Raw genomic sequence first — 27390 nt, forward strand, 5'->3', positions numbered from 1 at the left:
ATTTTTTCCTGACAACCGTCTATTAGAATCTTTCTTTTTTTTAAACTATTGTATTGATTTAATGCTGCAAAGTGAGGAATCATCTTAACAAATGAGTCAAATGCAAGTCATCTGACATAAAACACAAACTGTGATGTTATCGTTACTGCCCTTGTTATAAATCCAGTATTTACATCTAAACGTAGCATAGCAAAATGGATGGAATACCATTCGGCCCTGATCTGATCTCATCCCTCAAGAATAATCTGAGCAGCCCTGGGACAGCTCTTGGATTTTAAAAAAGCTGAAGCAGGGAACAATGGGAACACACAGGAGGAGGAAACAAACTACTCAATAACAATGGGTTTCTTTTTTTTCTGTATTTTGCTGAAAATTAAGAATACACATATATATATATACATATAAAGAATAGGGTGAAAGACCTAAAGCTATTTATAGGCCCCTCCAAGTAATATTGTTCATGTGTACTAGATAAATGGGAATAAGGGAGTATATTTGAGGCTTTCAAAAAAAAACTGCATACTTATAGAAGATAACCCCATACTCAATCACTCTGCCCCACCTACACAGCCACAATATGCCACACAAAAAAATCACACTGACCCACACATCATACATCCATAGATCCACGCTTCAGTTACATTGGATTTCTATCCCTACGTATTTAGACAATTACCCTTTCCTTAGCAAGTCTAGGCAACACATGGTAAGGTAGCTGAAATAGTTGAGACATTTGCAAAGTTACAGTACATCTGGAACTTTATCCTTTCTGTGCGGTGCACAACTTTTACTATCAAAATAGTGCATTGTAATTATGTCTTTAATTCCTTTTTGTATATGTTGCGCAATAATTTAAGAGTAAGAAAATGAGTGGGGGTAACAGACAAAAAGATGCACAATCAGCAAGGAACAAAGAGATAGAAAGTTAGAGCGACTCAGAAATAAAAACATTCGGACAGAGAATAGTGTAAGACTATAGTGGCAATATACCTCCTCATAAAATAATTTTTGGAATGTTTTTGTTTTGTATGTATTTGGTATGATGATTATTTATTTGCAGTTTCCTTCTTAATTAGTGCATCTCTTAATTACTGATCTGGCCTAACCCCATACTCTTTTCTTCTCCTATTAACAATTCTCATTATTTCTTAAATTAATAGCAAAAGTTAAAATTATAAATAGTATCAAGTGTTGATCTTAGTACAAGCACATTAAAAAATCAATCCTGGGCAACCCTGCTAGAACTCAGTAGTCTGGATCCATAAACTCAGACCTCCCGCACCTCCCAAAAGCACAAAATAAAGGAAGTGTGCACATCAAAGTTTGAGGGTACAGAGCTTTTTTCTATTGTTGCAGAGCTCAAGAATCTGCACAAAATGTAAACAGGGCAACTTCCACATCACTTTGAGACTCAGGCTCTGTAATATAAATGCAGGATGAAATACCTTGCGTCTTCTTTGAATTTGATGATTGATACTCCACTCCAAATCTTCGTTACTTCCGCCAATCCGTTCAGTTAGCCTTTCAGTTGCCGCTTTAATAAGTTTCCCTTTCAACAACTTTATCTCTGTTTTCTGAGTGGCAACCAGGCTTTCCAACTCACTGCAGGAATTGCGCCTCATCCGCTGTTCAAACAAAAGAAAACAACTTCACCGAACACGTTATACCAAGTATTTTAATATGCTTATTTTTAAAAGCAGCCAAACATTTTTTTAAATGAAATCTCATCACCTTTCTAAAGAATTATAATCCAATTTGCATTATAAATCAAGAACTCTGTTTCTTCCCATAAATAAAACCTATAATGCTAAGGCAGATTAATTGTCATGTTTGTCTATAATAACAGCCTTCACTTCATTTATAATCATTTATACTTTGTAAAGCAGTAAATGACTAAGGATAAATTTCTAAATCCAAACTGAGTACAATATCACGCTCCTAGGCACTATCCTGTATGAAGGCCGCTATATAAATACAAGTTTCTGTTGATATTTAAAGTAATAATAATCCTAGCATTTGGTATAGCGCTTTTCACGTCAGGAGGACATCCCAAAGCGCTTCACAGAACATACTGTAAAGTGAATTGACTGCATATTTGTGGGCGAACGCGGCAGCCAATTGCACACAGCAATGTCCCACAAACAGTCGTAGATTGAAAATGACCAATTTATTATTGTTTTGGTTTTGGAGGGATTATTATTAGGCTCTGTGTGGAGTAAGGAAACTTGCCCAAGGTTTCGCCCTCTGCCTGGAATTGAACTCAGGTCTCTCACTTGCAAAGCGAGTGCTCTAAACACTGAGCTACAGGACTCATAAGCAGTGTAACCTTTTTTTTAAAATATGGGCCTAGGCCTGCAACTCTCTCCACATGCATGCATTGGTTGCCATTCTGTACCTAAGTTCCCCACCTCTCTGAGCTCCATTTTATGCTTCACTACTTTTCGTTTATTTTTCTTTTTTCTCCTCCCCTTTGTTTTCTATTTCTCCAAATTAATTTTAACTCAAAAACAGAAGTCATTGGGAACACTCAGCAGGTCTGGACTGGGTTCTGACGAAGAGTCATGCATCCGCAACGTTGACTCACTTTCCTTTCTCCATAGATGCTGCCAGACCTGCTGAGTGTTCCCAGTGACTTCTGTTTTTGTTTTCAGATTTCCAGCATCTGCAGTGTTTTTCATTTTGTTAATTTTAACTCATTGCTTGTGTGATACTGATAGCAGAGATTAGCTGCTGTATTTGCCTGCATAACAAAATTATATACAATTTTATCAATTATTTCCATAATTCCTCATTGTGTTATTTAGGTTTTGTCTGCTTTATATTTTAGGTGAGTGTAAAGGAACCACCCTACGATTACTGTTACAAAGAAACATGGAGTCTTTCTCCAGTTATCCTGGTTTATATTCTCTTCCTAAGCTAAATTAACCCCTATCTATACATTAATAGGCTTCTCATCTCATAGTTTAAGAGATTACCAAGTGAGATTGGTTGTCTTGTTTGACCATACACTTAATTTTTATTCAATTATATTTTGTAAAGAATATAGTTAAACTAAGTGAAAGGCACTTTATAAATGCAAGTTATATAAACATCAATGCAATATATCTTATTTATGAAGTTAAGTGTCATTCCAGTTTATGCCTAACCTATGTAGGTAAAAGTTGACTTTCTGAGCAATTAAAATGGGCACAATTGTGCAATACTCATTTGTTTCTGGGGCATTACTTAATTCAAAATCTCAACCTGAAATGGAAATACAAAAATCATCCATGACCAGCAAGTGTGACAATTTAAAAATGCAAAACCTAAGTAACACCAAATAAAATAATGTTTAACGAACAAGTTCAAGAAGTTTTTTTTAAAGAAAAAAAGATAATTTGCCATAGGAGAAAAGAAGTCTATCCAAAACAAGATACACATTCACCAACAGGCAACAAAACTAACAGCTCAGTTAACAGTGAACATTCTGCCTTTATTTGGATACAGATGTTCAGCTAATTTTCTTTGACACTAAATATATGCAGAAATTTCAAAAACAGGAATCACTTTAAAAAGTCAAGTTAAATCCTTTATTATTTCAGCTGTCGTTCTCCAAGGGATTGCATCTCAAATTTCTTACACCAAAAACGTTATTTCATGTCACACAGGTGCACAATTGCTATATACAAAAGAAGATATAAGTAAGATGTAAGATATTGAAAACATTTTGAAAAACAGGATCTGTATTAGAAACTAGAGATAGCTTGTATTGCTTCAAAATATCCAGTTTACCACACATCTGTGATCAAACGCTTTCTTTTTTTAAAATTGTGCCCACTGATCCAGGAGTTAACACATTTTCACATCTGATGAGATCATTTACTTCTCCACTCCAACAATGTTCACTGCAAAATGCCAGTCACTTCTGTTATTTGTTCTCACACTTGCTGAGTTCTTGCTTTCTCTCGTCATCCACATTTTCTGAATCGTAACGGAGTCAATTCTATGAATGGCTGTGTACAATACCCACTGGGACAAGCATACAGATTGACCATATTTAGAAATACTTTTTTTGTCAACATACAAATGTTTTATCACATCATATTCATTTTAAAATGACAGTGAGTTAGTTATGATGCTTCTGAAATCAATTCAGAGAGAAAAAAATATCTGAGGTTGGTAACTCACATACATAAAATTCAAGTTATCCCTTATGAAATTAAAACTGATATTTTACAGTGGTACATGTCACCATTATTTACTCTGTAAATAGACAGCATCCATTTTGTCTGTCGACATGGACTTGATTTTAGATTGCAAAGAATGGAAGCTCTGTCCTTTCACTCCACATATCACAATCTTCTCACAACTGTGAACACTGTAAGCAAATCTACTCAAACAAGAGAACTCCAATACTACAGAAATCAGCTTCACCCTTCAGGGCCATACAAAAATTAAACTGGAGAATGCCAACTCATTTATTATACAAACTGCAAAATATTGCCTCTATTACAAATGGGTGCAGAAAAATGCTGATGAACATTGAACTGCAGTCTTCTGGGTATTCTGAGATTAAGAATTCTTGGCCAGCAAAGTAGGAATTCACTTTTGCACATTTGCAAAAAGGTAAATAGCAAAAGAAAATACCACTGCCTCCAGCAATCTGCTCAAATATTTGCCACAAAGTTCAATAGACAATTTTACAAGAGATGAGCTAAAAATAAATTGTTCCACGCAATAGCATTACAATGTCAATGGCAAATAGAGCAGCGTCTTTGCTTGTGAAACGAAAGGAACCAAAAATGTAAGTGTCCCATACCCGCTCAGATAATGCGCAACGTTTCCGAGTACACAAGTTCCTCAGTCACACGGGGCCTATTCCCCAATATACGTTAGCACCTCAGTCATATTTAAAAAAAGCTAATGCTTACTCTTCAATATGCTAACTATGCATTCCATAATAGTCGATAATTATTAAGAACTGACAAGAAAGCTCAGCCACCTGTGCTTATCTGAAGCCAGGTAATGAAAAAAACAACAAAGCTTTTATCTCCCCTCAATTGCTGATTGTATTATCAAAACTGTAGCAGAGGTTGGCATCTGGGTGTGACCTTGTTAACTGCTAGGGTAATTAAGTTTGTCCAATAGGGAAACAGGATGATAAATTATTAGTAAGAAGATTTTGTTCACATTTTATTAAATTGGCCTGTCAAAGGGTCGGCTATATTATCAAGGGTCTCATTTATTGGAGGCCAGCCATATTGCCACATCTGTTACAATTATTTATAATTTCAGCAGTTGAAACCAACTGAGTTAGGCATCCGCCATGTAAAGTAATTTACAAATTATCTGATGAGGGAGTGTTTTAGCTTTTTCTCATTTCTATCCTGCAGAAAGTGGTGCTGTAATTACAGAACACGATTAGGTTCTTTTGGGAACTTATCTTGCACTCGTAGTTGTAGTAAGATGCAGCAAGAACATATGGAGGAGCTGGTGCTTCTACTCCCTGAAGCTCATGACCCGTCTGCCGCTGAGCCCTTGAGCTGAATTTGAATGAGAGTGCCATGGTTAATGTTCTACACATGCACCGTTTATGCCACAAAACAAATCTGATCACTGTTAATTATGAAGCAACTATAATCAGGGCTTCACATCTGTGTAATGTGAAGCTCAGTAGGCTATATTCCAATAATGTATGACTACCTTTGGGTCATAAATTGCAAGCCATATTGTCTTGATAGTATTTACTGAATTTAAAGTAACTCCTTTGACAGAAGCCTATCACAAGGACATCTTTTTTCCTGGTTTTATTATACTGTTTTTTTTATCAGCTATTGACCAGAACATTTAAAGCATATGGCATGCATTCATTAAAGAGCTGCAGCACTGTGTGCTCGAGTCTAATGAAACCACTTGAGCCATAAAAATCAGATTTAGTTAATTCAGATTTTATTCATCTATTTGAAACGCTGGACTGTAACATATTGTCTTGGGTTCTACTGATGAGACAGAGCAGTATGTGGAACACAAAATACATCGGTCCTCTGCAAATACATTTTCCCCTCAACACGACTATCAACTCTGCAGTTTGCAAAACAGGAAGGGGAAAAAAATTCTAGTACCATTCCAATGGCAGTTTATTAAAAAAAAGTAACAAAACACAGAGCCTGTTAGCAAAATGCATTGTGCCTTTTCAATATGGAATCCTACTAATCCAAACTACTCTGTCGGAAAGAATATCAGTTTCTGTGTATTTAATATTATTTCAAACCAATTTAAAATTACACTTTTTGAAGTTCATAGCAATAAACAGCAGCTCATGAAAAGTATCGTATCTTAATTCTACCTCGAGAGGAATCTTTTTGCCAACCTTCCCTCCCATTCCATCATACATTTTTGTTCCACATTACTGCATGTTAGTGGTACCTGTACAAGTCGACTTAGTCAATCAACATGCTTTAAACAAAAGAGTCAGATTTTAAATAAAATTATTACAAATAACACCTGCCCAGCCATATAATTTATAAATATAGTAAACAATGGAATTGAAACAGACGACAGCTCGAATATCAGAACTGTCAGGAGTATTATTTATCACCAAGAGAGATATAGATTAAAAACCCATTTAAACATGTGAAGCTGTGTTTATTTTTAAGAGTGATGCTTTGATGTTTAGTTTTTAACACGAAGCTATCATGATAACATGTAGTCCTAGAGTGCTACCATGTAAAATCCATGTATCTTGGAGTTCTGAACTAATACCACTAGGTGACACTTAACGGTAAAATAAAACATGACAGCGCTTCAAGTCTATCAGACTTCAAACATATCCCAATCCCACAATTGGACCATAAACTATGTTAGTTTTTATCTCCTTTGGATGATGTAACTATTATTCTGCTGCAATTAACTGACAATTATGCATGCACCATCAAATTTATGATGGCATTTCAATATTGATAAACATTTGCAAAACGACAATGCTATCATTATTCTGACTTTCCAAATTATAAGTCAACATTAAAAGAACAATTATTCTTTAATGGTGGCCAATAGCAATCCATTTCGACACTCACTTAATTTTCAATCTGAATTTGAAACCTGTAACCAATTCTTTAAACACATGTAAAGTCAGCATTATGAATTGCATTCAATGTACGCATTTTGATTTTGTTTTTAAATCTTGTACCGGGGAAAATTATGGATGGCGATAATTAATCCACTGGCATGTAGAGCAATTTCAAACGTTAAACTTCCAACAGCCCTTAGCATTCTGCAAGTACCAGGATCACAGTCACAATGCTAAGATTTTTTTAAAAAATTACAAACATGTCAATTGCTGAACATTATTTTCTCATTCGAACAGCTTCATAAGCAGAAATGTAATAAACATAGATTTTGCATCCTCTAAATTATGCACTTAGGGTACCAGATCATATAATGTACACATTGTTTGCGCTCGTGCATTATATGAATAGAGGTTACTTGGAGAACCATTTCTTACTCATGAACTCATCATTTTTTTAATTTTTAAACAATTTTCCCTTTTCCTTTTACAACACCCTAGGCTATCTCCCTCTAGCCAGCAGAGTGATCAAACAACCTGGAAAGTCCTCCATAGACATCAATGAATGCAGTGCAACGCCACAGGTTAGATGGCAGGAAGTGCACTTTCTGTCAGGTCTCCCTGCCTCCAACACAAACTTGCATCCTGGTGGAGAACTGATTATATTTCATACATGAATGGTCGACAGGTGAGAGTGTCGACCTCTACTGGGGCTTAACCACAAGATGCAATTCTAACCACCGGCAGATTTAGAATTATTAGTGTACTGTCAAGTTGAAATAGAATTTCAAATTAGATTAGAATACATTTGTCCTGTATGATACTATGAATTAGTAATTGGAAGTCTATTGGACTATAATGTAGCTGAAGAACCAATACATATTGATATCACCTTTGATGTCAGCAGGTTAAAAAAAGTAAGAATAACTAACCACTCATTGAATATGTTCAGTAAACACAATAAGTTATAGAAAAAACATATAAATAAAAATAAAGCATTTTCAAAAGGAATTTATGAGCATCATAGTGGTTTAATTAACAAATTACTACACTACCAATTCCTGAGCTTTTCAAAATTGTAGAATACTGTATTTTTGCTTGGTACTTTCACATCGATCTTTCAACAACCATTAAAATATTTATGGAAGACACATTTATGATTTAAACATAATCCACCAAAAGGTGATCTCTTATCATTCAGAAGGTCAATTGAATAGTATGTTATGGGCATCTGAACTCTACAACCAATCTGTTTTATTTTCTCTTTGCAAGTCAAATAGGCAGCTATGTATTTTTACTTGTGATCACAATACTGCCTGGATGTACTATAGTTCAAAAAAGTAGACAAATATTATCAGAAATCACATAACAATGTAACATGTCATTCCAAAATAACTCAGATTTATGGAACTTTTCAATTTTGCTTTCATAGTAAGATGTTATTCCTGGATAGACAAAATATCATGATAGAATTCTCTTCCCCATCTCAGCATGATCAAATGTAATGACATTTTTGTTTATACTCAATACTTTACCTGCTCTACATTCTTAGCAGTGGTTTCGTAAAGTGTAGATTGTGTAGATTCAAGGTTTTCCTGACGTTTTTCAAGAAGCTGCCTTATCTGTTGGTCTTTTTGATGTAGCAGAGCTGTCAGGGAAAGTTGACTTTGACGAAGTCGAGCCTCACTGGATTTCAAGGCATCGTATTGCACGTTCAGCTCATTGTACAGCTAACGTAAAATATATAGTTTTAGTGTAGAAGATAAATACAGAAACATTTGAATGCTATTAAAAATACATCAATGCAAAGGGGAAAAAAATCAGCAAACTATCTGGATCTTACTCATACTTCAAGCTGAGGCACCGTGCACACATTACAGGTGCAAGCTTAAATTATGCCATGTTCCCAGGTAAAAGACATGAAGGATATCTTCCTTAAATACATTCTGTCATCAGCCACTTGGTACAAAGAATATACTGTGACAATAAATCTTAGTTTATTTAGACTCACAGATTGAAGTTAAGGAAAGGGGCAAGTATGGTATTGATGTGATGACAAGATGAGGGATCAGTATGCAAAGGATGCCTTAATTCAAAGAATGTAGGTGCCAGCCAGGAAGATAATTTTTCCTCCTCCTAATTCTCAGTATCCACTGAAGACAGACCTAGCAATTCATTGGGAAGAAGTGAAAGAAGCCCCTTGAGCAAGAGCTAAAACTCCAGCTGCTTGGTGAGACCAGCCAAAATGCGAATTATTTGCATGATAGATCTAAACAGTTCTGCTTCATAAGGTATGCAGATTACTTCATGTAGTAGCTTTGCATATAGTTTCAATTGAAACATACTTGAAATTTGCCAAATAGACTAGATCTATTGGGGTGCCCTTTGACTGAAACAAAGGTTTCCTATCAGCAAGTTTACAGCAACAGAGAATGAATTTCATCATCTGTTAAGCAAGTTAACACAGGGACACAAGGCCGCCAAAGAACTTCTCAAACAACCCAGATAAAAGGCTTCAAAATGTCAGTAAAATAACATTCCAATCCTGATGGCATGAAAAGTAAAATAAAAAGATGGAATGATGTGAACTCGCTTTCTGTAGTAACCTGGAATTGAATGAATTCAAATGAGAAATGTTCAATCACTGACTCAAATTAAATAGGACTGTTGGACAATCCGTGCCTGAAACTAAGAAGCACCAGAATTGTTTTCCAGGATAAAAATATTAACTTGTAAGCCTAAGGCACTGAAGAGGAGGATACATTAGCCTATGAAGATTACATTCAAGTCCCTTAGAAATACTGATAAGCTTGAAGATTATTCAATTTTCACCTGAAAGTACAAGGACCTGGTTCTGGAAAATACAAGGACCTGCTCCCTTGGCTGTTTCTCGAAAATAAGTTAATTGACTAATTACATGCAAGCACTGCATCAATTAGATGGGCTGCAACAACAGAAGGGCACTTTATGAGCAATGGAGTATTTTGCACTGGTCACGAGCTAACCTCACCTCAAGCAACAAAGGTGAGAACTTTCTGTGGCATGATGAAAGTAAGAATCCTTTATCTTAGAGAGCAAGTCTGAATAATACGATGCAGCGTACATAATGCCCTTGCCACAATCCCACAAATACAACTGGGAATTTGTTTCAAGGCTGTTGGTAAAACCAGTATACTTTTTGTGAACCAAACAATACTGTGAATAAAATCAGCTTCACTCTTGATTGACAGAAACACATGGTATAACTGCCAAAGACAGCACATTGCTGATCTCAGCTGCAAACAGTGGCAACAGCTCAGGGTTTTCCAAATCATGTGATCAGACAATCCCTCTGAATTAGATTCAAAATGTGACTGTAACCTCTGCTAACTGATCAAGGGAAATGAGCACCTAATATTGTTTTGTTCACTTTGCTGCAAAAATAAGATGGTGTACACCCCACCACCACAATAAAATTTGAACCCTGGGTGAAGGTGACAGAAATCACTGCTGAAATGGTTGAGGGCAGTGGTATAAAGGTACACAGGGATGACAAAGAGCCCCCGTTGAAGTGGTCTTGGGTGACGTTGCCACCTTTGCTCTTCTGACCAAATGTCTGTCAGGCATCATGTCATGGATGAGCCTCATCTTCCTTCAGGTAAATGTCAACTAAAACTTAAGCCATCTTGTTCCCTACTAAGTTGCCTCCTTCAACTCTTTTCTCCTTCATGTAACTATCACTCTTGGTCTATTGTTTTCCGCCACTTTCTCCATCCCGCCAATGGTGACCGAGGTTTCAGTCACTACCCTATGGAAATCTTTTTAAAAACCTAATCTAACCTCCTCTCCCGACCTTCAATAGAAAGTTTGAATGAATTTTTGGTCAACATCCTTAATTCTTCTTTGTTTCTCCATCCTTGGTGTTCCTCATTGTAATTGTTAAGGAACATGAATTTTCATTCTATGTGAAAGACATTGCATAAGTGCAAGCTGTTGTCAAAATGTGACATGGACACAAACACAATATCAAAACTAGGTTGACCTACTTCTGCAGTGTGAGCATGACACAGAGATCGAAGAACGTACATAATTCTGCATTACTTAAATCTGTTGGTCCAGACAAGCTGGGGCAGCTCTCAAAAAACAAGTTAGAAAGTAGGGTGGAAATGGAAGTTTTTTTCCACAAAATGAATAGCATTGAACTAAGCGACAGAATTCAAGTGTTCTTTTAAATAGTACATAAAACAGCATATAGTAGGACTGTATCATTTAAGTGCGTAAGCTCCTATTTTTTCCTTATTTCCACGGCAAACTAAGGTCAACTTCTTGGCCTGAACATGCATGCATCTTACAGTTTCACTAAACTGACAACAGTTTATTTTAAAAATACCAAGCTTTACAACAAAAGTATCTTAGTTGAAGTGTTAGTTTTACTTTTGAAACAGATTACAGTCCTGAGTAACTTTTAGAACTTGGAACCTTAAAACACTTATAACTTTGTTCTTACATTAAGATACACATCACTTACCTTTTGATAAGATTTATTCTCAGACGTAAGAACATCCTCTTGATTTCGCAGCACTTTCTGTGTGTCCAGGTTGAGTGCCTGAAGCTGCTGGATAAGCTCATTCTGCTGGTTTGCATGCTCAGTGCTTTCGCTGTACAGATTCTGTAATTCATTCAACTCCTTCCTGAACAAGATGTTTGTAAAGAAAATATGAAGTAGGTCGTTGACAAATATAAAAGCCATGGGTGCAGAATGAGCTGAAGAGGAACTGTATAATCTTGGTGTCTTTATATTATTGTTGTTATATGCGCAAGCCAGATTTGTACAGCAATAAAAAGCCAATCATTTTCTATTCCATTAACATGCAACATAGAAACAAGTCTTGCAAGTTTTAATTATTTGATACATTTTCCAAATCTCTGAACACTGTGATCTAATATCCATTTGTTTTACCAGTTTTCAAAATTCATCTTAAACATTATGGCAAATGATTTATTTCTCGCACACCCATTAAATATGTACACAATTTACCCAACTAACATAGAAGAAATGTTCTGTGACTGATAAAAAAAATACCATCAGGTTTTCTAAGAAGATAATAACCTTTTAGTAAAATATCTGGAGTTACTGCTTTACAATACATTAAAAGTGAATGTTTGGCATGTGTTTGAGACAATGAAACAACCATTACATTAAGAACATTTGACACCAAGATTTACATCACTAACACTGGCTATCATGAACAAGTGCCTGTACCAAAACAAATAGAGAAAATGGTTAAAACTGCCAAAGACAGAAATGTCAATGCCTGTGAAATCGTAGCATAAGATATTGAAATACTTTGGTAGTTAAAAGGGGACTCTTGTGTGCTTTGCGAAATTAAAACAGGTTTGCAGTCTACAGATATTAGATGCCATTTCTTGGCTGAACAAAACAATAACAAAACAGAAAAATAGAATCCTTCATTTTCACCAGTCAATGTGAAACAATTCCAAATTGACAAGTATCTTTGTCAATTTAATTGTTCAAGTATTTTCTATAGCTGCTGCTGAGAACTATAGGATTTTTTAAAATTAATGTATTATTTTAATATTTACTTATAACTATGTACAAAATAACATGTAAATGCACAATTGTTATTAAAAATCCATACATTTCTATATTGGGACAGGCTTTCTAACTGCTAATCTTCATCGACACAATACTTTTTGTAAATTTTGTGAAACAGATTGATTCACTAGCTACTGCAGTACAGCTAGCAACTCCCGCAGGCTTGCAAGATTGCTAGACCACCAATCCAGGGATAATGTACTTTGGGTAATAAAAAGCATAAGGCACATCCAGAGGCATATTATGAAGAACTACTGCAGAAAGGAAAAGAATTGATGCATGAGGCTCAGGGTATTGTAAAATGCGGTAATGGGTGAATATTCAAAATCAGAAACTATTTGCTACACAAGTTTATTTTTTTTTGCTGCTCACACAAATTGTTTCTGAGAGAGCAGGGATGTATACACGTGCAACCATAAAGATTCATACAATAATCTGCTCCGCTGCAAAGTAAATGTATTTTTTTCTGTGAACGGTTATACTGAAACAGCTTTTATTCCAGTGTAATTATAATATTATAACCAAACAAGGCAAAGGTAATAATTAACCCCAAAATAGCAGCTAAAGTTCTTACTGAAATACAGCTGACAGTTTGTTTGTTTACTGGTGCAGAAGTCCACAGAGAGGTTTCTTACGTTAGATACCGATTCATCAGTCTTGCAGAGAAAGAGTTTCAAGATTCTGAGTGTGGACATGCACATATCAAGAGTTCTTGTATTATCAAGTTAACATTGGGAACTCAGGCCACACTGGTACAAATTAATTTTATATTTGTCTAAATACTTTTATTTTTATTCTTGTGCTGCATTTATGGGATAATAAACCACAATAATCCTTGCATTTGATTTAGCCCCTCATCACATTGTTCAGACATCTCAAATTGCTTCACAGGATTTACTATAAAGTGACAGTATTTTGTAGGCGATGTATCAATCACCTATGTAGTTAATATACCAAATATGCTTGACAGTGTGTGGAAGCAAGTAAATAGGAAAATAAAATTACTCTGTATCGAGGAACATATAGTTAACCCAGAGTAGATTAAATATTTCTCAAAAATTGCTGTAAAAAACAATTAGTGGATAACAACTAAGAGTAGGAACTGCAGCCAATTATTACCCTTCCTAGCCCAGGGAGGACAAAAGACCAATTATGCCACCCTACTGCTGCTTCAGTTTGGCTCAGCTAAATTAATAACTGGGACCTTCATAATTTCTACAGCTCAGTTCTACAGAATGCAATCGGCATGGCCTCACCAACTATACAAGTGGGAAAGATATAAATCTTCACAAGGAACCAATCCCATTCTTTTTGGTAAGGAAAGATGACAACAATAAAAATAGAATTACTCTGCATCGCAATGCTCTCTTCTAGTTATTTTGCCTTCACATAGAGTTGAGTACAAAGAACACCAAAATATTGTTCTAAAAGACTTATAAAAGGTATTGATGCATGTAAAGTTACTATGTTCGACACAGCAAGTGGAAATTTTAAATCCTGGCTAGAATACATTGAAAATATGATTCCATCTTAAGGACATCACTTCCATTCCCGCTGAGCACATTTATAAAGCAACTGATAAGAGTTGGTCAGCAGTTCCTCAGCATTCTGGACTACAGTGATGCATGTCAAATTACAACAACAAAATTACATATACAGAGCGCCTTTCACGTCAGGAGGACACCCCAAAGCGCTGAGAATTTACACTTAATCATCCCAATTATTTTCAAATCTGGACAAAAGTTGGATAAAATCCAAGATAGCGGTCAGTCACAGAACATTCCCCCAATAACTTTGAAATCATTTTTGTCAAGCAAATAATTTTATATCTAGGCATTGCTTCATCTGCATTCCACTGCTTTTTAAACTGAGAATGATAGGGCAATGTCCAAAATAGCTATTAGTAACACTTCATTTTTCTGATATTAACTACAAATTGTGATTATCCTAATATTTTCAAAATCACTGAACAAAAGGTTTTGTGACTTTATACCAATAAACTTTCACCGCCTTCTTAAACCATCTTGTAAAATCAAAGATGACTGCTAATACCATGGCACGCTGAGTAAGGAAACTTGCCGAGCATTTTGCCGTGCCTGGGAATCTAACTCCGGATTCTCTCGCTTGCAAGTAAAGTGCTCCAACCAATACACTGTAAGACTCTACAATAAAACAGATAATCATTTGCTCCACAATAATTAATATACACTGCTAAATTTCAGGTTTTAATGAATTTAATACTTTAAATGCAATGCTACAATGAGGAAACTGCAAAAGTGATTTCCACATTGAGTTAGCACTTTGCTCATAAGGCAGGAGATTATTTAGTTTCTGTAGATGGCAGCATAATTAAAGTTTTAAATTCTGCTATAGCTGCCCAAGTCTTTTTCAAACTGACATTACCAATGCTATTTACATTTTTTTTTAAAAAGTACAAATATGAATCACTGTGCGTATTTCAAATAAAAGACATTACAATATCTTTCAGCAAATGGATAAAATATCCTTTCATAGACCTATCTTCCAATTGAGTAAATAGGCTTACATTCTTCTTATATAAAGCAAATAGCATTTAATTTTCTTGGAATTATTAGTAGATGTCCTTTAGAGTCCTGTAGCTTAGCAGTTAGAGCGCTCACCTCGCAAGCAAGAGGACCTGGGTTTGATTCCCGGGCAGAGCAAAATGTTGGGCAAGTTTCCTTACCCTAAGCAAGCACAACCTGGTTGTTAATTGATTGGCAGATCGCTTTTCCTGGGGTAATAATCCTTCAAAAAAAAAAATTTTTTAAATAATCATTTTGGTCACTCAATCTATGACTGTTTGTGGGACACTGCTGTGCACAATTGGCTACCACGTTTCACCCACAAAATATACAATCAATTCACTTAACAGGTTATTGCGTGAAGCGCTTTGAGACGTCTCTAAGACATGATCAGGAGATATACCAAATGCAAGGATTATTATTATAATAAGGTTGTGGTTAATGAGGGCATTCCATTACCATGTACCAATTGATTCCCAATGTTTTCAAATAATCACTGATGCAATGGTAACAATTTAATAAATGAGGCAAATTTGCTTCCATCAAGCCATCCAAATTAACAGGCTTCATCTATGACACAGTTTTGCTTATTCAAGGCATACTTTCAGAAAAGTATTCCACCAAAACGAATCCCTGAATCTAATCCAGTAAAACATTGTCCTGGTCAAGTAAAAACAGATGTCGGATAAGAAGTTTGTGCACCACCGAGGACATTTGTTCTAATTTAACAACATCTATTTTGCTTGCATCTGAAACTTTGTTAGGATACAGAGACATATGCATTATACATCAACAATCTAAAAGACTTTAAGTCACAATTAAGTTGGTTTCTACACGTGTATAAATTTTATGTCGTTTTGTGAAATAATGCATGGCCAATTGGTGTACGCATCTAACAATTCCAAAATATTTATACCCGTTCTGCACAAATACTAGATCCATGCTTTATTAATAATAATCTTTGCATTTGATATAGCGCCTTAATCACTTCTGATGTGTCTCAAAGGATGTGTCTCATAGAATATATTGTAAAGTGAACTGACTGCATTTATTTTGTGGGTGAAACGCGGCAGCCGATTGCTCACAGCAGTGTCCCACAAACAATCGTGGATTGAGTGACCAAATTATTATTTTTATACATTGTTTAAGTATTATTACTCCCAGAAAAGCGATCCACCAATCGACTAAAACCTAGCTCCTATTTACTGGTTGGTAAACTGAGCTGTGCGAAGAAAGGAATAAATAAATAATCCTTGCATTTCGCCCTGCCCGGGAATCAAACCCAGGAACTCGCTTGGCGGGCGAGTGCTCTAACCACTACGTTACAGGACTCCAATTAACTTATTACTTGTGCTTTCACAAAGATTTATTGAGTTTCTAGATTTTAAAAAGTGTGGTACGATACAAATTATAACTAAAAAGCTGAACACATTTAATATACTGTAAAATAAGAAATTAAGTAGCATGATAGTTACACAGTTTTCAGGCAATATCATGGTTAACAAGTTTGAATACTGCAGGTGGATAGCACCCAAATGCAATTAGGTATGAATCATGAAGCTCTCAACTGGATGCTTAAATCAAACATCCATTGGAGCTAAGTTAGTAGCATTTCTCAATCTGACAAAAATCACCCAAGCAAGTTGTGAGCACACCCTGTTGACCAAATCAGAGCCAGCACTGCCAGCACCTTTTATGGGAGCTGGGGATAGGATAATGTGAGGGTGGTGGGCAAAGCATGAGAAATGCCTGCATTGTAATAATAAAATAATAATAGCAACAGTGGGATTCATATGGTTCCATCATTGGAAAATAGTTACTTTAGCATTGAGATAAAACATCTAATTTAGCTTTCTGGAAGTGCTGTGACATAGTGCCCTATGTCGAATTATACATTTTCAGATTCTTCAACAAGACATGTTTTTCACCAGCAAATCGCTGTTCCAATTATATCACAGAATCGTACAGCACAGAAAGAGGCCATTCGGCCCATTGTGTCTGCGCTAGCTCCGAAAAGAGCAATCCAACTCAATCCCACTGGCCCACTGTCTCTCCATAGCCCTGCAATCTTGTCCTCCCCAAATACCCATCTACTTCTCTCTTAAAAGTTGCTATTGAATCGACTTCCACCACCCTTTCAGGTAATGCATTCCAGATCCAAACAACTTGCTGGGTGAAAAACATTTTCCTATCCTCCCCAGTTTCTTTTAACAACTAACTTAAATCGGTGTCCTCGGGTTACTGACCCACATGCCAGTGGAAACAGTTTTTCCCGGTTCAACCTATCAAATCCTCTCATGATCTTGAAAACCTCTATTAAATCCCCTCTTTATCTTCTCTGCTCTAGGGAGAATAATCCTAGTTTTGCTAACCTCTCCTCATAACTAAGGTCCTTCATTCCTGGTACCATCCTGGTAAACCTCCTTTGCACCCTCTCCAATGCCCTAACATCTTTCTTAGAGTGCGGTGCCCGGAACTGAACTCAGTACTCCAACTGAGGCCTAACCAGCATTTTATAAATATTCAACATAACTTCCTGACTTTTGAATTCTATGCCCCTATTTATAAAGCCTAGTATCCCGTACGCTTATTTAACAGCTTTATCCACCTGTCCTGCCACCTTCAGAGATATGCTCATGTGGGCCCCCAGGTCTCTCTGTTCATTTGCCCCAGTTTAAGATTGTACCATCAGCTTATATTGCCTCTCCTCATTCTTCCTACCAAAATGCAACACTTCGCTTTCCTCCACATTAAACCTCATCTGCCACGTTTATGCCCATTTTACCAATCTGTGTAAGTCCTCTTGGAGTCTGGTGCTATCCTCCTCACCATTAACTACTTTTCTTAGCTTAGTATCATCTGCAAATTTGGAAATTGTGCTCCCTATATCCAGTCCAGATAATTAATATAAATCAGAAAGAGCAGTGGTCCCAAAACTGACCCCTGAGGGACAGCACTACACACCTTATGTGGCACTTTGTCAAATACCTTTTGAAAATCTAGATAAACTACATCTACTGCATTACCTTCATCCACCCTCTCAGACACTTCATCAAAAAATTCTGTTAGGTTTGTCAGACACGATCTGCCTCTAACAAATCCATGTTGACTGTCCTTTATTAAACCATATTTTTCTAAGTGAGAATTTATATTGTCCCAGATTATAGTCTCCAGAAGTTTCCCTACTACTGATGTTAGGCTGATTGGCGTATTGCTCTCAGGATTATCCTTCTGCCGCTTCTTGTACATGTGAGTAACATTTGCAACCTTCCAGTCCTCTGGCACCACTCCAGTGTTCAGAGAATTGAAAGATTGTGGCCAGAGCCTCCACTATTTCCACCCTTGCTTTCCTCAATAACCTAGGATGCATCCCGTCCGGACCAGGTGACTTATGTTGAGCACCGACAGCCTTTTTAGTACCTCCTCTCCGTTGATTTTTATCATATCCAATTTCTTTTCACACGCCTGTGATATTGTGGCATTGGTTGCATCGTTTTCTTTTGTGAAGACAGTTGCAAAGTTACTTATTTAGTGTATCAGCCATGCCCTCTACCTCAACAAGAAGATTTCCACTAGGGTCCCTAATTGGACTCACCCTACCTTTGACTAATCTTTTACTCTTGATATGCTTATAAAATACCTTAGAGTTCCCTTTTATGTTTCTTGCTAATCTTTTCTCCTACAATCTCTTCACCCCTCTTATTTCCCTTTTCACTTCTCCTCTTCTCCTATATTCTATTTGTTTATCCTGTGTGTTTTGGACCTGACGTTTGTCATAAGCCTCCTTTTTCTGTTTTATTTTAATCCCAATTTCCTTAGTCATCCAGGGAGGTTTCACTGTCCTACCTTTCCCCTTTGTGGGAATGTACTTGTTCTATCGAACTATCTCCTCCTTGAAGGCTTCCCATTGTTCGTTTGCTGTCTTACCTGCCAATCTTTCTTTCCAATCTATCTTGGCCAGGTCCCCTTTTAGCTCACTGAAATTAGCCCTCTTCCAGTTGACGATCTTTACCTTGATTGATTGTTGTACTTGTGATCACTGTTATCCAGATGCTCTCCTACTGAAACCTGCTCCACTTGCCCCACTTCATTTCCCAGAACTAAATCCAGCACTGTTTCCTTCCTCGTTGGGCTGGAAACATGCTGATCTAGAAAGTTCTTCCTGCACACATTTCAGGAATTCCTCCCCTTCCTTGACTTTACACTGTGTGTTTCCCAGTCTATGTTAGGATAATTGAAGTCCCCCATTATCATTACTCTATTGGTTTTGCATCTCTCCGAAATCTGCTTGCAGATTTGCTCATCTATCTCCTTCCCACTATTTGGAGGTCTATAGTAAATACCTAAGAGTAACAGTTCCTTAACTCTAACCAAATAGATTCAGTTTTTGGACCCTCTAACACATCATCCTTTTCCAAGACCGTGACCTTGTCCCTAATGAGTATTGCCACCCCTCCTCCTTTTTTCCCTTCCCTATCCTTCCTGAATAGGTTGTAGCCAGGAATATTCAGCTCCCATTCCTGTCCTTGCTTGAGCCAAGTCTCCGTAACTACCACTACATCATAGCCCCATGTGGCAACTTGAGCCTGCAGCTCACCAAGTTTATTGGTCACACTACGTACATTTACACACATGCACTCCAAGTCCAGCTTAATCCGCTCTACATTTCTCCCCCGTCTCTTTCCACTTTTTGCTGGACTATTCCTTGTTTCATTTCTATTTGTCTCTCCTCGTTCACTGTGTAACTCATTTCCCCTCTCTGATGCTACATTCTGATCCCCATTCCCCCCTCGAAATCAGTTTAAATGCTTCCCCACAGCATTTGTTATCCTTGTTGCAATGACATTGGTCCCAGCCCTGCTCAGGTGTAACACATCCCTTGTGTACAGGTCCCATCTGACCCAGAAGTCATTCCAGTGGTTTAGAAACCTGAAGCCCTCCTTCCTGCACCATTTCTCCAGATAGGCATTCATGTGTTTGATCCTCCTGGTTTGGTATTCACTTGCATAAGGCATTGGGAGTAATCCCGAGATCACCACCATTGAGGTCCTGCTCTTTAGCTTCTTCCCAAGCTTCTGATATTCTCCCTGTAGGATCTCAGCCCTTTTATCGCCTACATCATGGATTCCGACATGGACCATAACTTCCGGATTTTCCCCTTCCCCCTGTAGTATATTTTGCAACCGTTCCGTGACATCATGCACCCTGGCCAGAGGAGTCCTCACCGGTATCCAGGACCGAAAACCAGTTTGTGAGTGCCACACTCTTAGGGGATTTCTGTACTGCGTGTTCTTTTTTGCTCTACGTCAGATGGTCACCCACTCACCCTTCTTCTGAGCCCTCTGTGGCTGTGGGGTGACCACCTCCTGAAGAGTTCGATCGATAATTTCTTCAGCCTCCCATATCCTATGTAGTGACTGTAGCCTCTCCTCAAGCTCAGCAACCCTGAGCTCAAGCAGCCGGAGGCACTTCCTACATATGTGTTTATCCAGAACACATGAACCATCCTGGAGTTCCCACATGGCACACAGTGTGCATGGAATGGGTCTCAGCTGCCCTGCCAGGTTTTGATATTATGCTGTGATATTAAGTCATTATGTCTTTAAAGGAAAATATGTAATTGAAAAGGTTTGTTATCAGTATATAAACGCAATAAAACATCTTCAACAAATGTGTGCAGTTAAATTTGATTATATATTGTCATCTTATCCCATCTAATGCAAGTTTCGAGCTAATTTGCAAAATACTACTTTTTATGGTTAGGGAGTACTTGAGGTTTTATCCAAATGAATGCAACAGATCGGCACTGACCATAGTGTCACTTTAATGAATGAAGCAGCCAAGTCATAACGGGCTTTTCTTTCTTGCTTTTCATTCTCAGCAGCTTTTCAAGTTTGCAGCACTAATCCTATGGCTTTATTGCAGGAAAGATTTATATGCCATCACATAAAGCTTGAATCTCAGCATGAATCTCTTTAACCTAGGCCTTTTCAGATTTCTGGTTCTCTGGCAAACTCAATAGTAATGAAATCTTAAAATGTTGTATATCCAGGACGTTCAGCCACTGACATTTTTGAGTACAACAACTTGGATTTTTTAGCGCCCTCCACGCCGGACGGCATCTCAGAGGTCTTTACAGTTTAGGATCCTGGGACCGAGCCGGGGGAGGGGTGGGAAGGTGACCAAAGGCACGGTTGAAAAGAAAGGTCTTCAGCAGAGTCCTGAAAATGGGAAGGGAGGGAGCGAGATGAAGGGAGTGAGGAAGGCAGTTCCAGAGCCTTGGGGCATAGTGGCTGAAGGCACGGCCGCCGAGGGTGCAGCGGAGGACTCGGGGGTAAGGAGGAGGCCAGACCCGGAAGAACGAAGGCAACGGGTACTGTGCTGAGAAGAGAGGTCAGAGAGGTAGGGGGTGCAGAGGAGTGCAGGGACTTGAATACGAGGGTGAGTAGTTACCAATCAGTTTCATTGACAAAGTTTCTGCAGTCACAATGTACATTGGAAACATTCTTCTTACATTTCCAGGGTTTAATTTTATAAATATGAACCTGATGTGAAGATAAGCTGACTAAATTTTCAACTATTTGGCTGTATTAAAATGCTAACTGGCAAGTAGAAGTAGTTACCAAGGTAACAATGAGAAAAAATTAAATGTGTCATTAGTAGAAACCACTTGCCTGAGTTTGGTCACATCGGCATCTTTTTGGGTCAACCCTGTCGCTTTGATTGCAAGCTGAGACGACAGCTCATTATTTTTATTGTGCATGTCTTCTACTTCAATTTTGGTTGCTTTGAGGTCAGCCTTCAATAACTGTTATTGACATAGGAGAAAAAAACAAATTGATAAAAAACATCTGCAATGAAGACACAATTACCATATAGAGTACAGGAGTTCAAGATATTTTTCCAGGGGATCCAATGTAACCTGAGACTTGGTCAGACAGCTTTCTCGGTGTGCAATGGTTCAAGGAAACTCTAGAGGGCATCTCAAAGCATTTTACAGGATTCACTGTAAAGTGTAGTGACTTTGTATTTTGTAGGCAAACATGGCAGCCAATTTGTGCCTCACAAAGCCCCAAACAACTATGAAGTGAAGGACCAATTTTATTTGGGAGGAGTGTTGGGCAGAAACTCCCTTCTCTTTTTGAATAATGGCACAAAATCCTTCATGTACACCTGAACAGGCAGATGTTGTCTCAACATCTCATCCAAAGAATGGAACCTCCAACTTTATAGCACACTGCATTAAATTGTCAGCCTAAACTGTGAGATCAAAGTTCAAACGCATTACTAGCAATAGTATATGGCACTAGAGAATGTCTTTTAAGCACTGAAAGTTTAGCATCATTGACATGAGGATGTGAAAAAATATTATGGAGTTTCAGCTGTAGCAAGGTGCAAAATGTCAACACAGGAAAATGCTTTGAGACTTCTGTCCAACTCATGTTGTACACTGGGGACACGAACAGTTCCAAATTCAACTGAAATCAGTCCGAAATGTGTAGTGCAAATTTTTCATCTGGTCAAATTTTGGGTGGAAAAACATAGAGGTAGCATATTAGTCCCTTTTTTAGAAATGTAGAATGTCATGCCGTAAAAAATTTGGTCTAGGTGTCGCATGTAGAAACTATCAGGCTCAAGAGCCAATTGCCTCCTTCCACCCCTCAACACAAAAGTTTAATAAACAATGTCATCAATTATTTTCTTGACTCTGTTGTCAGTTTTCCTTCAGCTCTCCCCATTCGTATGCAGGTAAGACTATCAACCTGCTCACAGAACTCTTCAAATGTCACTGTATCCATAAGAGGCAACGTTTACCTTAGATGAAACATTAGCTTATTAGGTAATCTTTCAGTAACATTTGCTCATCAAATTAACTTTAAAAATTGAATAGAAAAAGCCGGAATCAAATTATTAAAAACAAGAAAGAAATGGATTGGAAACTAAAGGCAAAAAAGATTCAACTGAGAAATAGGTAAAATTAAAACAAAACTAAATGCAGATTTATATATTCTTTAATGTGGATGTTTGCATTCATCACCTCATGACTCGACTGTGGAAACTCCCTCCATGTCGGCCTCCCCAATTCTTGCCTCCACAAGCTGCAGATTATCCAGAACTCTGCAGCTCATGTCCTCTCTCACACCAGGCTCCATGACTCCATCATCCCCACCCTCGCCCGGCTCTACTGGCTCCCCATCCCTCAGAGGATAGAATTCAAAATCCTCATCCTCACTTTCAAGGCCCTCCATGGCCTTGCTCCTCCTACCTCTCTGACCTGCTAACCCCTATCAACTTGTCCGCTCCCTCCGCTCAGCAGACTCCGGTCTGCTCCATGTCTCCCACCCTACCATCGGCGGCTGGGCTTTCAGCATCTCTGCCTCCGCCCTTTTGAACTCCATTCCACAATCCCTTCGCTTTGCTCCCTCTCTGGTCTCCTTCAAGGCATGACTCAAAACCTTCCTTTTTGACTTTGCCTTTAGCAGCCCTCCTATCTCTCTGCCCTCCCTCATCCCAACCCTGCACCCCCACTGGATCCCCGACTGTTCAGTGGCTTGGGACGTCCTCCCGACATGATAGGCGCTTTACAAATGCAATTCTGTTGTTGTTGGTGGTGGTAGGACATTGTGATCACAGAGCCCTTTGAATATATGATTTTAATATACAACAAAGATGTATAGTTTACTCGACCATTTAATCATAATCATCATTTTCCTAACACAAGCTTGCATTTATAATAGCACCCTTTACGTAGGACAACATCTCAGAGCCTGTACAGTGGCAGGATTTGATGCCGAGCAAAGGAAGAAAAGGAGCAGGAGGGTGACCAAAGGTGCACTTAAAAGTTTTTTGTTCAGCCTTCCTCCCTGAAGTCTCCCTGCAGCACCACACATCCCTTACCCTTGCAATGCATATCAAAGCCTCTGTCAGTGTGCTTTGTAACCAGGCATCGGGGTCTGCTCATTTACCAATGGCCCAGTCACATTTCAAAACTTCCTTTGATAAACCCTTTAAACTAAAAACACATTTTTTAAAAAGAATTGAGCATAAGCATACTAGGTGTTTAGATTCCCACCAACATCTACCACATATTAACTGATAAAGATTGGTTTCTCAAAAAAAGAAAATCAAAGTTTAGACCATTTTAAAAATCCAGGAGAAAAGCTTAAATCTTCCGCAAATCTTTACAACTTAAAAATATATCTTCATTATTGTAACGTTTTAATGATAATAGCATTATTTAACATAAAAACAAATATATAATAGCATTATTTAAAACCCCAAATTCTGTGCAAAATGTTGTAGTCAGTTCACAATAATATCATCCCACCCAGAAAATAGTTCAGGAAGGAGAAAGCGTCAAATTCCCCATAAGTAGTGTTTCAAATTGCATTTCCCCACAGCACTGCACAATACTTTGGCACATTTTGTAAAGGATCAGGTCTGTGAATAAACTGTAGAAAGTGGCAATTATTGTAGGTCGAGCTCTCTTCTAACATTAAGTTTTATATATGCTAATTGTGAGAACCCATCCTTCTATTAGAGTTGAATTGCAACATCATTCTTGAAAAAGTTACTTTATTACACATTACTACAACTCAAAGGTCTCTATTGTCTTACAAGTAATAATAATGTACCAAGATGAAATGATAATGGGATCATGTTATATTAAGAATGTGACATACGCTGTTTCTAATATAATATTTTTAGTTGGTTTTCCACTTTGCAGTATTAATTTTTTAAAAGCAATGGATTTTAAGTGAATGAATTTAAATGAACACAAGACCCATGGGGTGCATTCCACTATGTGACTTGTTATTAAAGAAAATTCCATGAAGCCACTGCAGATGAAAGCATCTTCGGAAATCCTACCCAAGAGCCCTTTCTCATACCTTTACTTTGGAGTCAATGCCAGACTTTTCTTCCTTCCACTGGGCTGCCTGTTTCTTTAGCTTCTCCAGGTCATTTAGCAGGTCAGAGCAGCGTGTGCTTAATCCCTGCTTTTCCTCCTCCAGATTTTTCAGAAGCACACAGGTTTGCTCCTCACTCTTCTGAGCACGTTTCTTAGAGTCCTACGTGAGTGCACCAAATAGGTCAAATAAAAAAATAAGTGAGAATTAACAAGTAAACATTTTTTTCCTAGCTTTGCACTCACAGTAACACTAGGTAGTTGACATATAAAGTCACCTGTTAGCTTTTGTTGGTCTCCTTTCATGCAGGTAGAAGGGTCAGATTTTACTTGAATGACAGCTTTGATGAGAACACATTCACAAGAGCCCATTAATTGATCAAGCTGCCTTTGATGCTGTCCCCAGCTATTCTTGAGACCCGCAAAGATACAATCTTTCAGGCACTGGTCTTATCAATTAATAATGCAAGTCCCATCAGAATCTAATTAGGAGAAGCCACATCTTCACACTCCTACTTCTTTGCTCCATTTCCATCATTAACTATTTATTTGGAAAGTTATGAGGGTAAGACTCATAGCTTTTAAGATGCTTTCTCAGAATTTTGCACACAGCATAAAACCACAAGACTTTAAAGTGCCTCAAGGCTTTAGGCATTTTCCCTGTAAGCTTGACATTTAGCACACATCACAAAGCAGCTGCAACTTCATTGACTGGGGTCAGAGTTCTGTCACTATCGGGCTATCGCCCTACCAAAAACAAAGTCAACAAATCAGCTACATTAACTATTTTAATAAACACTTGCCAATACTAGTTAAATGATAATAAATTTTGTTGAAAATTATTTAGGTAGTGTTCAAAATCACTTAATTGCAATAAAGACAACTCCTATTAAGGTTCTAAGATGAAATTAAATGTTCTGTTGAAATGTACAAGTCCAAGAATTTTAATTCCAAATGCGTACTTCTGAATTTAATGGGCTGGAAGAATAAGTTACCTTATGTTCTTTGCTTGTATTCTTGAGCTTTACCTCAAAATCGGTAATTTCTTTCTGCAGCCTTTCATTTTCTTCATCTACAGCAACTTTCCGTTGAACTAAGTTGTTTATTTCCTTCTGTTGGCCTGCAACCTGCTATTTGAGGACATTAAGAAAAGGAATAGTATCGCCTTCAAAATGAGATGAGACTTCCCTAAAAACAGGTCATAACATTACTCAAAAATTAATTATTCAACAAGCTTTTTTAAATCAGATTTGCCCTTGGTAACAGAAAGTAGACAGTGCATCGCTGACACCATCAAATGTAAATTGATATGGCAAAGAACACAGTTTGTGAGGCACATGCAAAAGGGGTTAAAAAAGAAACTCATACTATGCAAGATAGAAGATTTATTTATTCTTCCGTTGAAAAGCTCTATGTGATAATTTGGGTGAACTCTGCACACTGGAGGAGTCTAACGATACATAAAAATGTATTAGTGCATCATTAGTAAACACATTCATCACTTTACTAGTGTGTCTAAGACATACTGAATTATTAGGATACGCAGATCATAACCTACAGGGCTGCCACTAAGTTTCTCTGATGATTAGTTAACTGTATCTGTGTCTGATCAGTGCAGATCTGTGCTCCAATTTCAAACATTTTAAAATCTTATTAAAGTGAAGGGCTCCAACTATTTCGACAGATGATTCTATGCTATATTTGTTTTACCAATAAGACCAAAGGGGGAAATGTACTGTTCATTTTAAAATATTTGAATATATAAATGGAGGAATTTGGTAAAACTGTACAAGTAATCTACAATGAAAATCTACACATATTTTGTTACATTTAGTTAAGATTCTTAAATTGTGGTGTCCATAGTTGATGCATGGTATTTATGCATTGAATAAATGAACCACACAAACCGATCTGTAAAAGAGTTATGCAGCTTCATCCTCAAAGACTAGATATTGAGCATCTAAACATTGCAGCATAAAACACTGTAAATTCCTGATAGCCCCTTTCCCTTGGAGTAACAAGTTAAGAGTTATCAGGAGTGGTGATTTAGGCATATGTATAATACATAAATAAATGCAGACGGGGTATTGACAGCATGATGACTTAAGTGGTAGTGACAAGTTAAGACAGTGTAGAGTTCCATGTATTTTAAGGCATATTGCCTCCATTGAATTTTAATAAGAAAGGTTATAAATGGAACGGGTGCTTTGAGGCTCCCATATAAGTTTTCTCTGCTTTCCTACAGAATCTAGTGACATGCCTGGCAATGGAATGTCAGTATGGAGTCAGCTCTCAGTGG

The 27390-nt window shown here is 37.5% G+C and overlaps 1 protein-coding gene across 3 annotated transcripts in view; it reads right to left on the bottom strand.

Moving 5' to 3' along the window:
- cntln (centlein, centrosomal protein) overlaps nucleotides 1–27390 on the bottom strand; it is a 187097-nt gene that overhangs the window by 129387 nt on the left and 30320 nt on the right. For all 3 annotated transcript variants that reach the window (XM_042333055.1, XM_042333048.1, XM_042333041.1), the window contains exons 5-10: nucleotides 26087–26221; nucleotides 25075–25254; nucleotides 21859–21992; nucleotides 11553–11715; nucleotides 8581–8775; nucleotides 1446–1625 (exon numbers count right to left, since the gene is read on the bottom strand). In XM_042333055.1, the coding sequence (XP_042188989.1) occupies nucleotides 1446–1625; nucleotides 8581–8775; nucleotides 11553–11715; nucleotides 21859–21992; nucleotides 25075–25254; nucleotides 26087–26221 (987 nt within the window). The remainder of the gene's footprint in view (nucleotides 1–1445; nucleotides 1626–8580; nucleotides 8776–11552; nucleotides 11716–21858; nucleotides 21993–25074; nucleotides 25255–26086; nucleotides 26222–27390) is intronic.

This window comes from Callorhinchus milii, unplaced genomic scaffold (genome assembly GCF_018977255.1).
Source record: "Callorhinchus milii isolate IMCB2004 unplaced genomic scaffold, IMCB_Cmil_1.0 Scaffold1, whole genome shotgun sequence".
Taxonomy (NCBI): Eukaryota; Metazoa; Chordata; class Chondrichthyes; order Chimaeriformes; family Callorhinchidae; genus Callorhinchus; species Callorhinchus milii.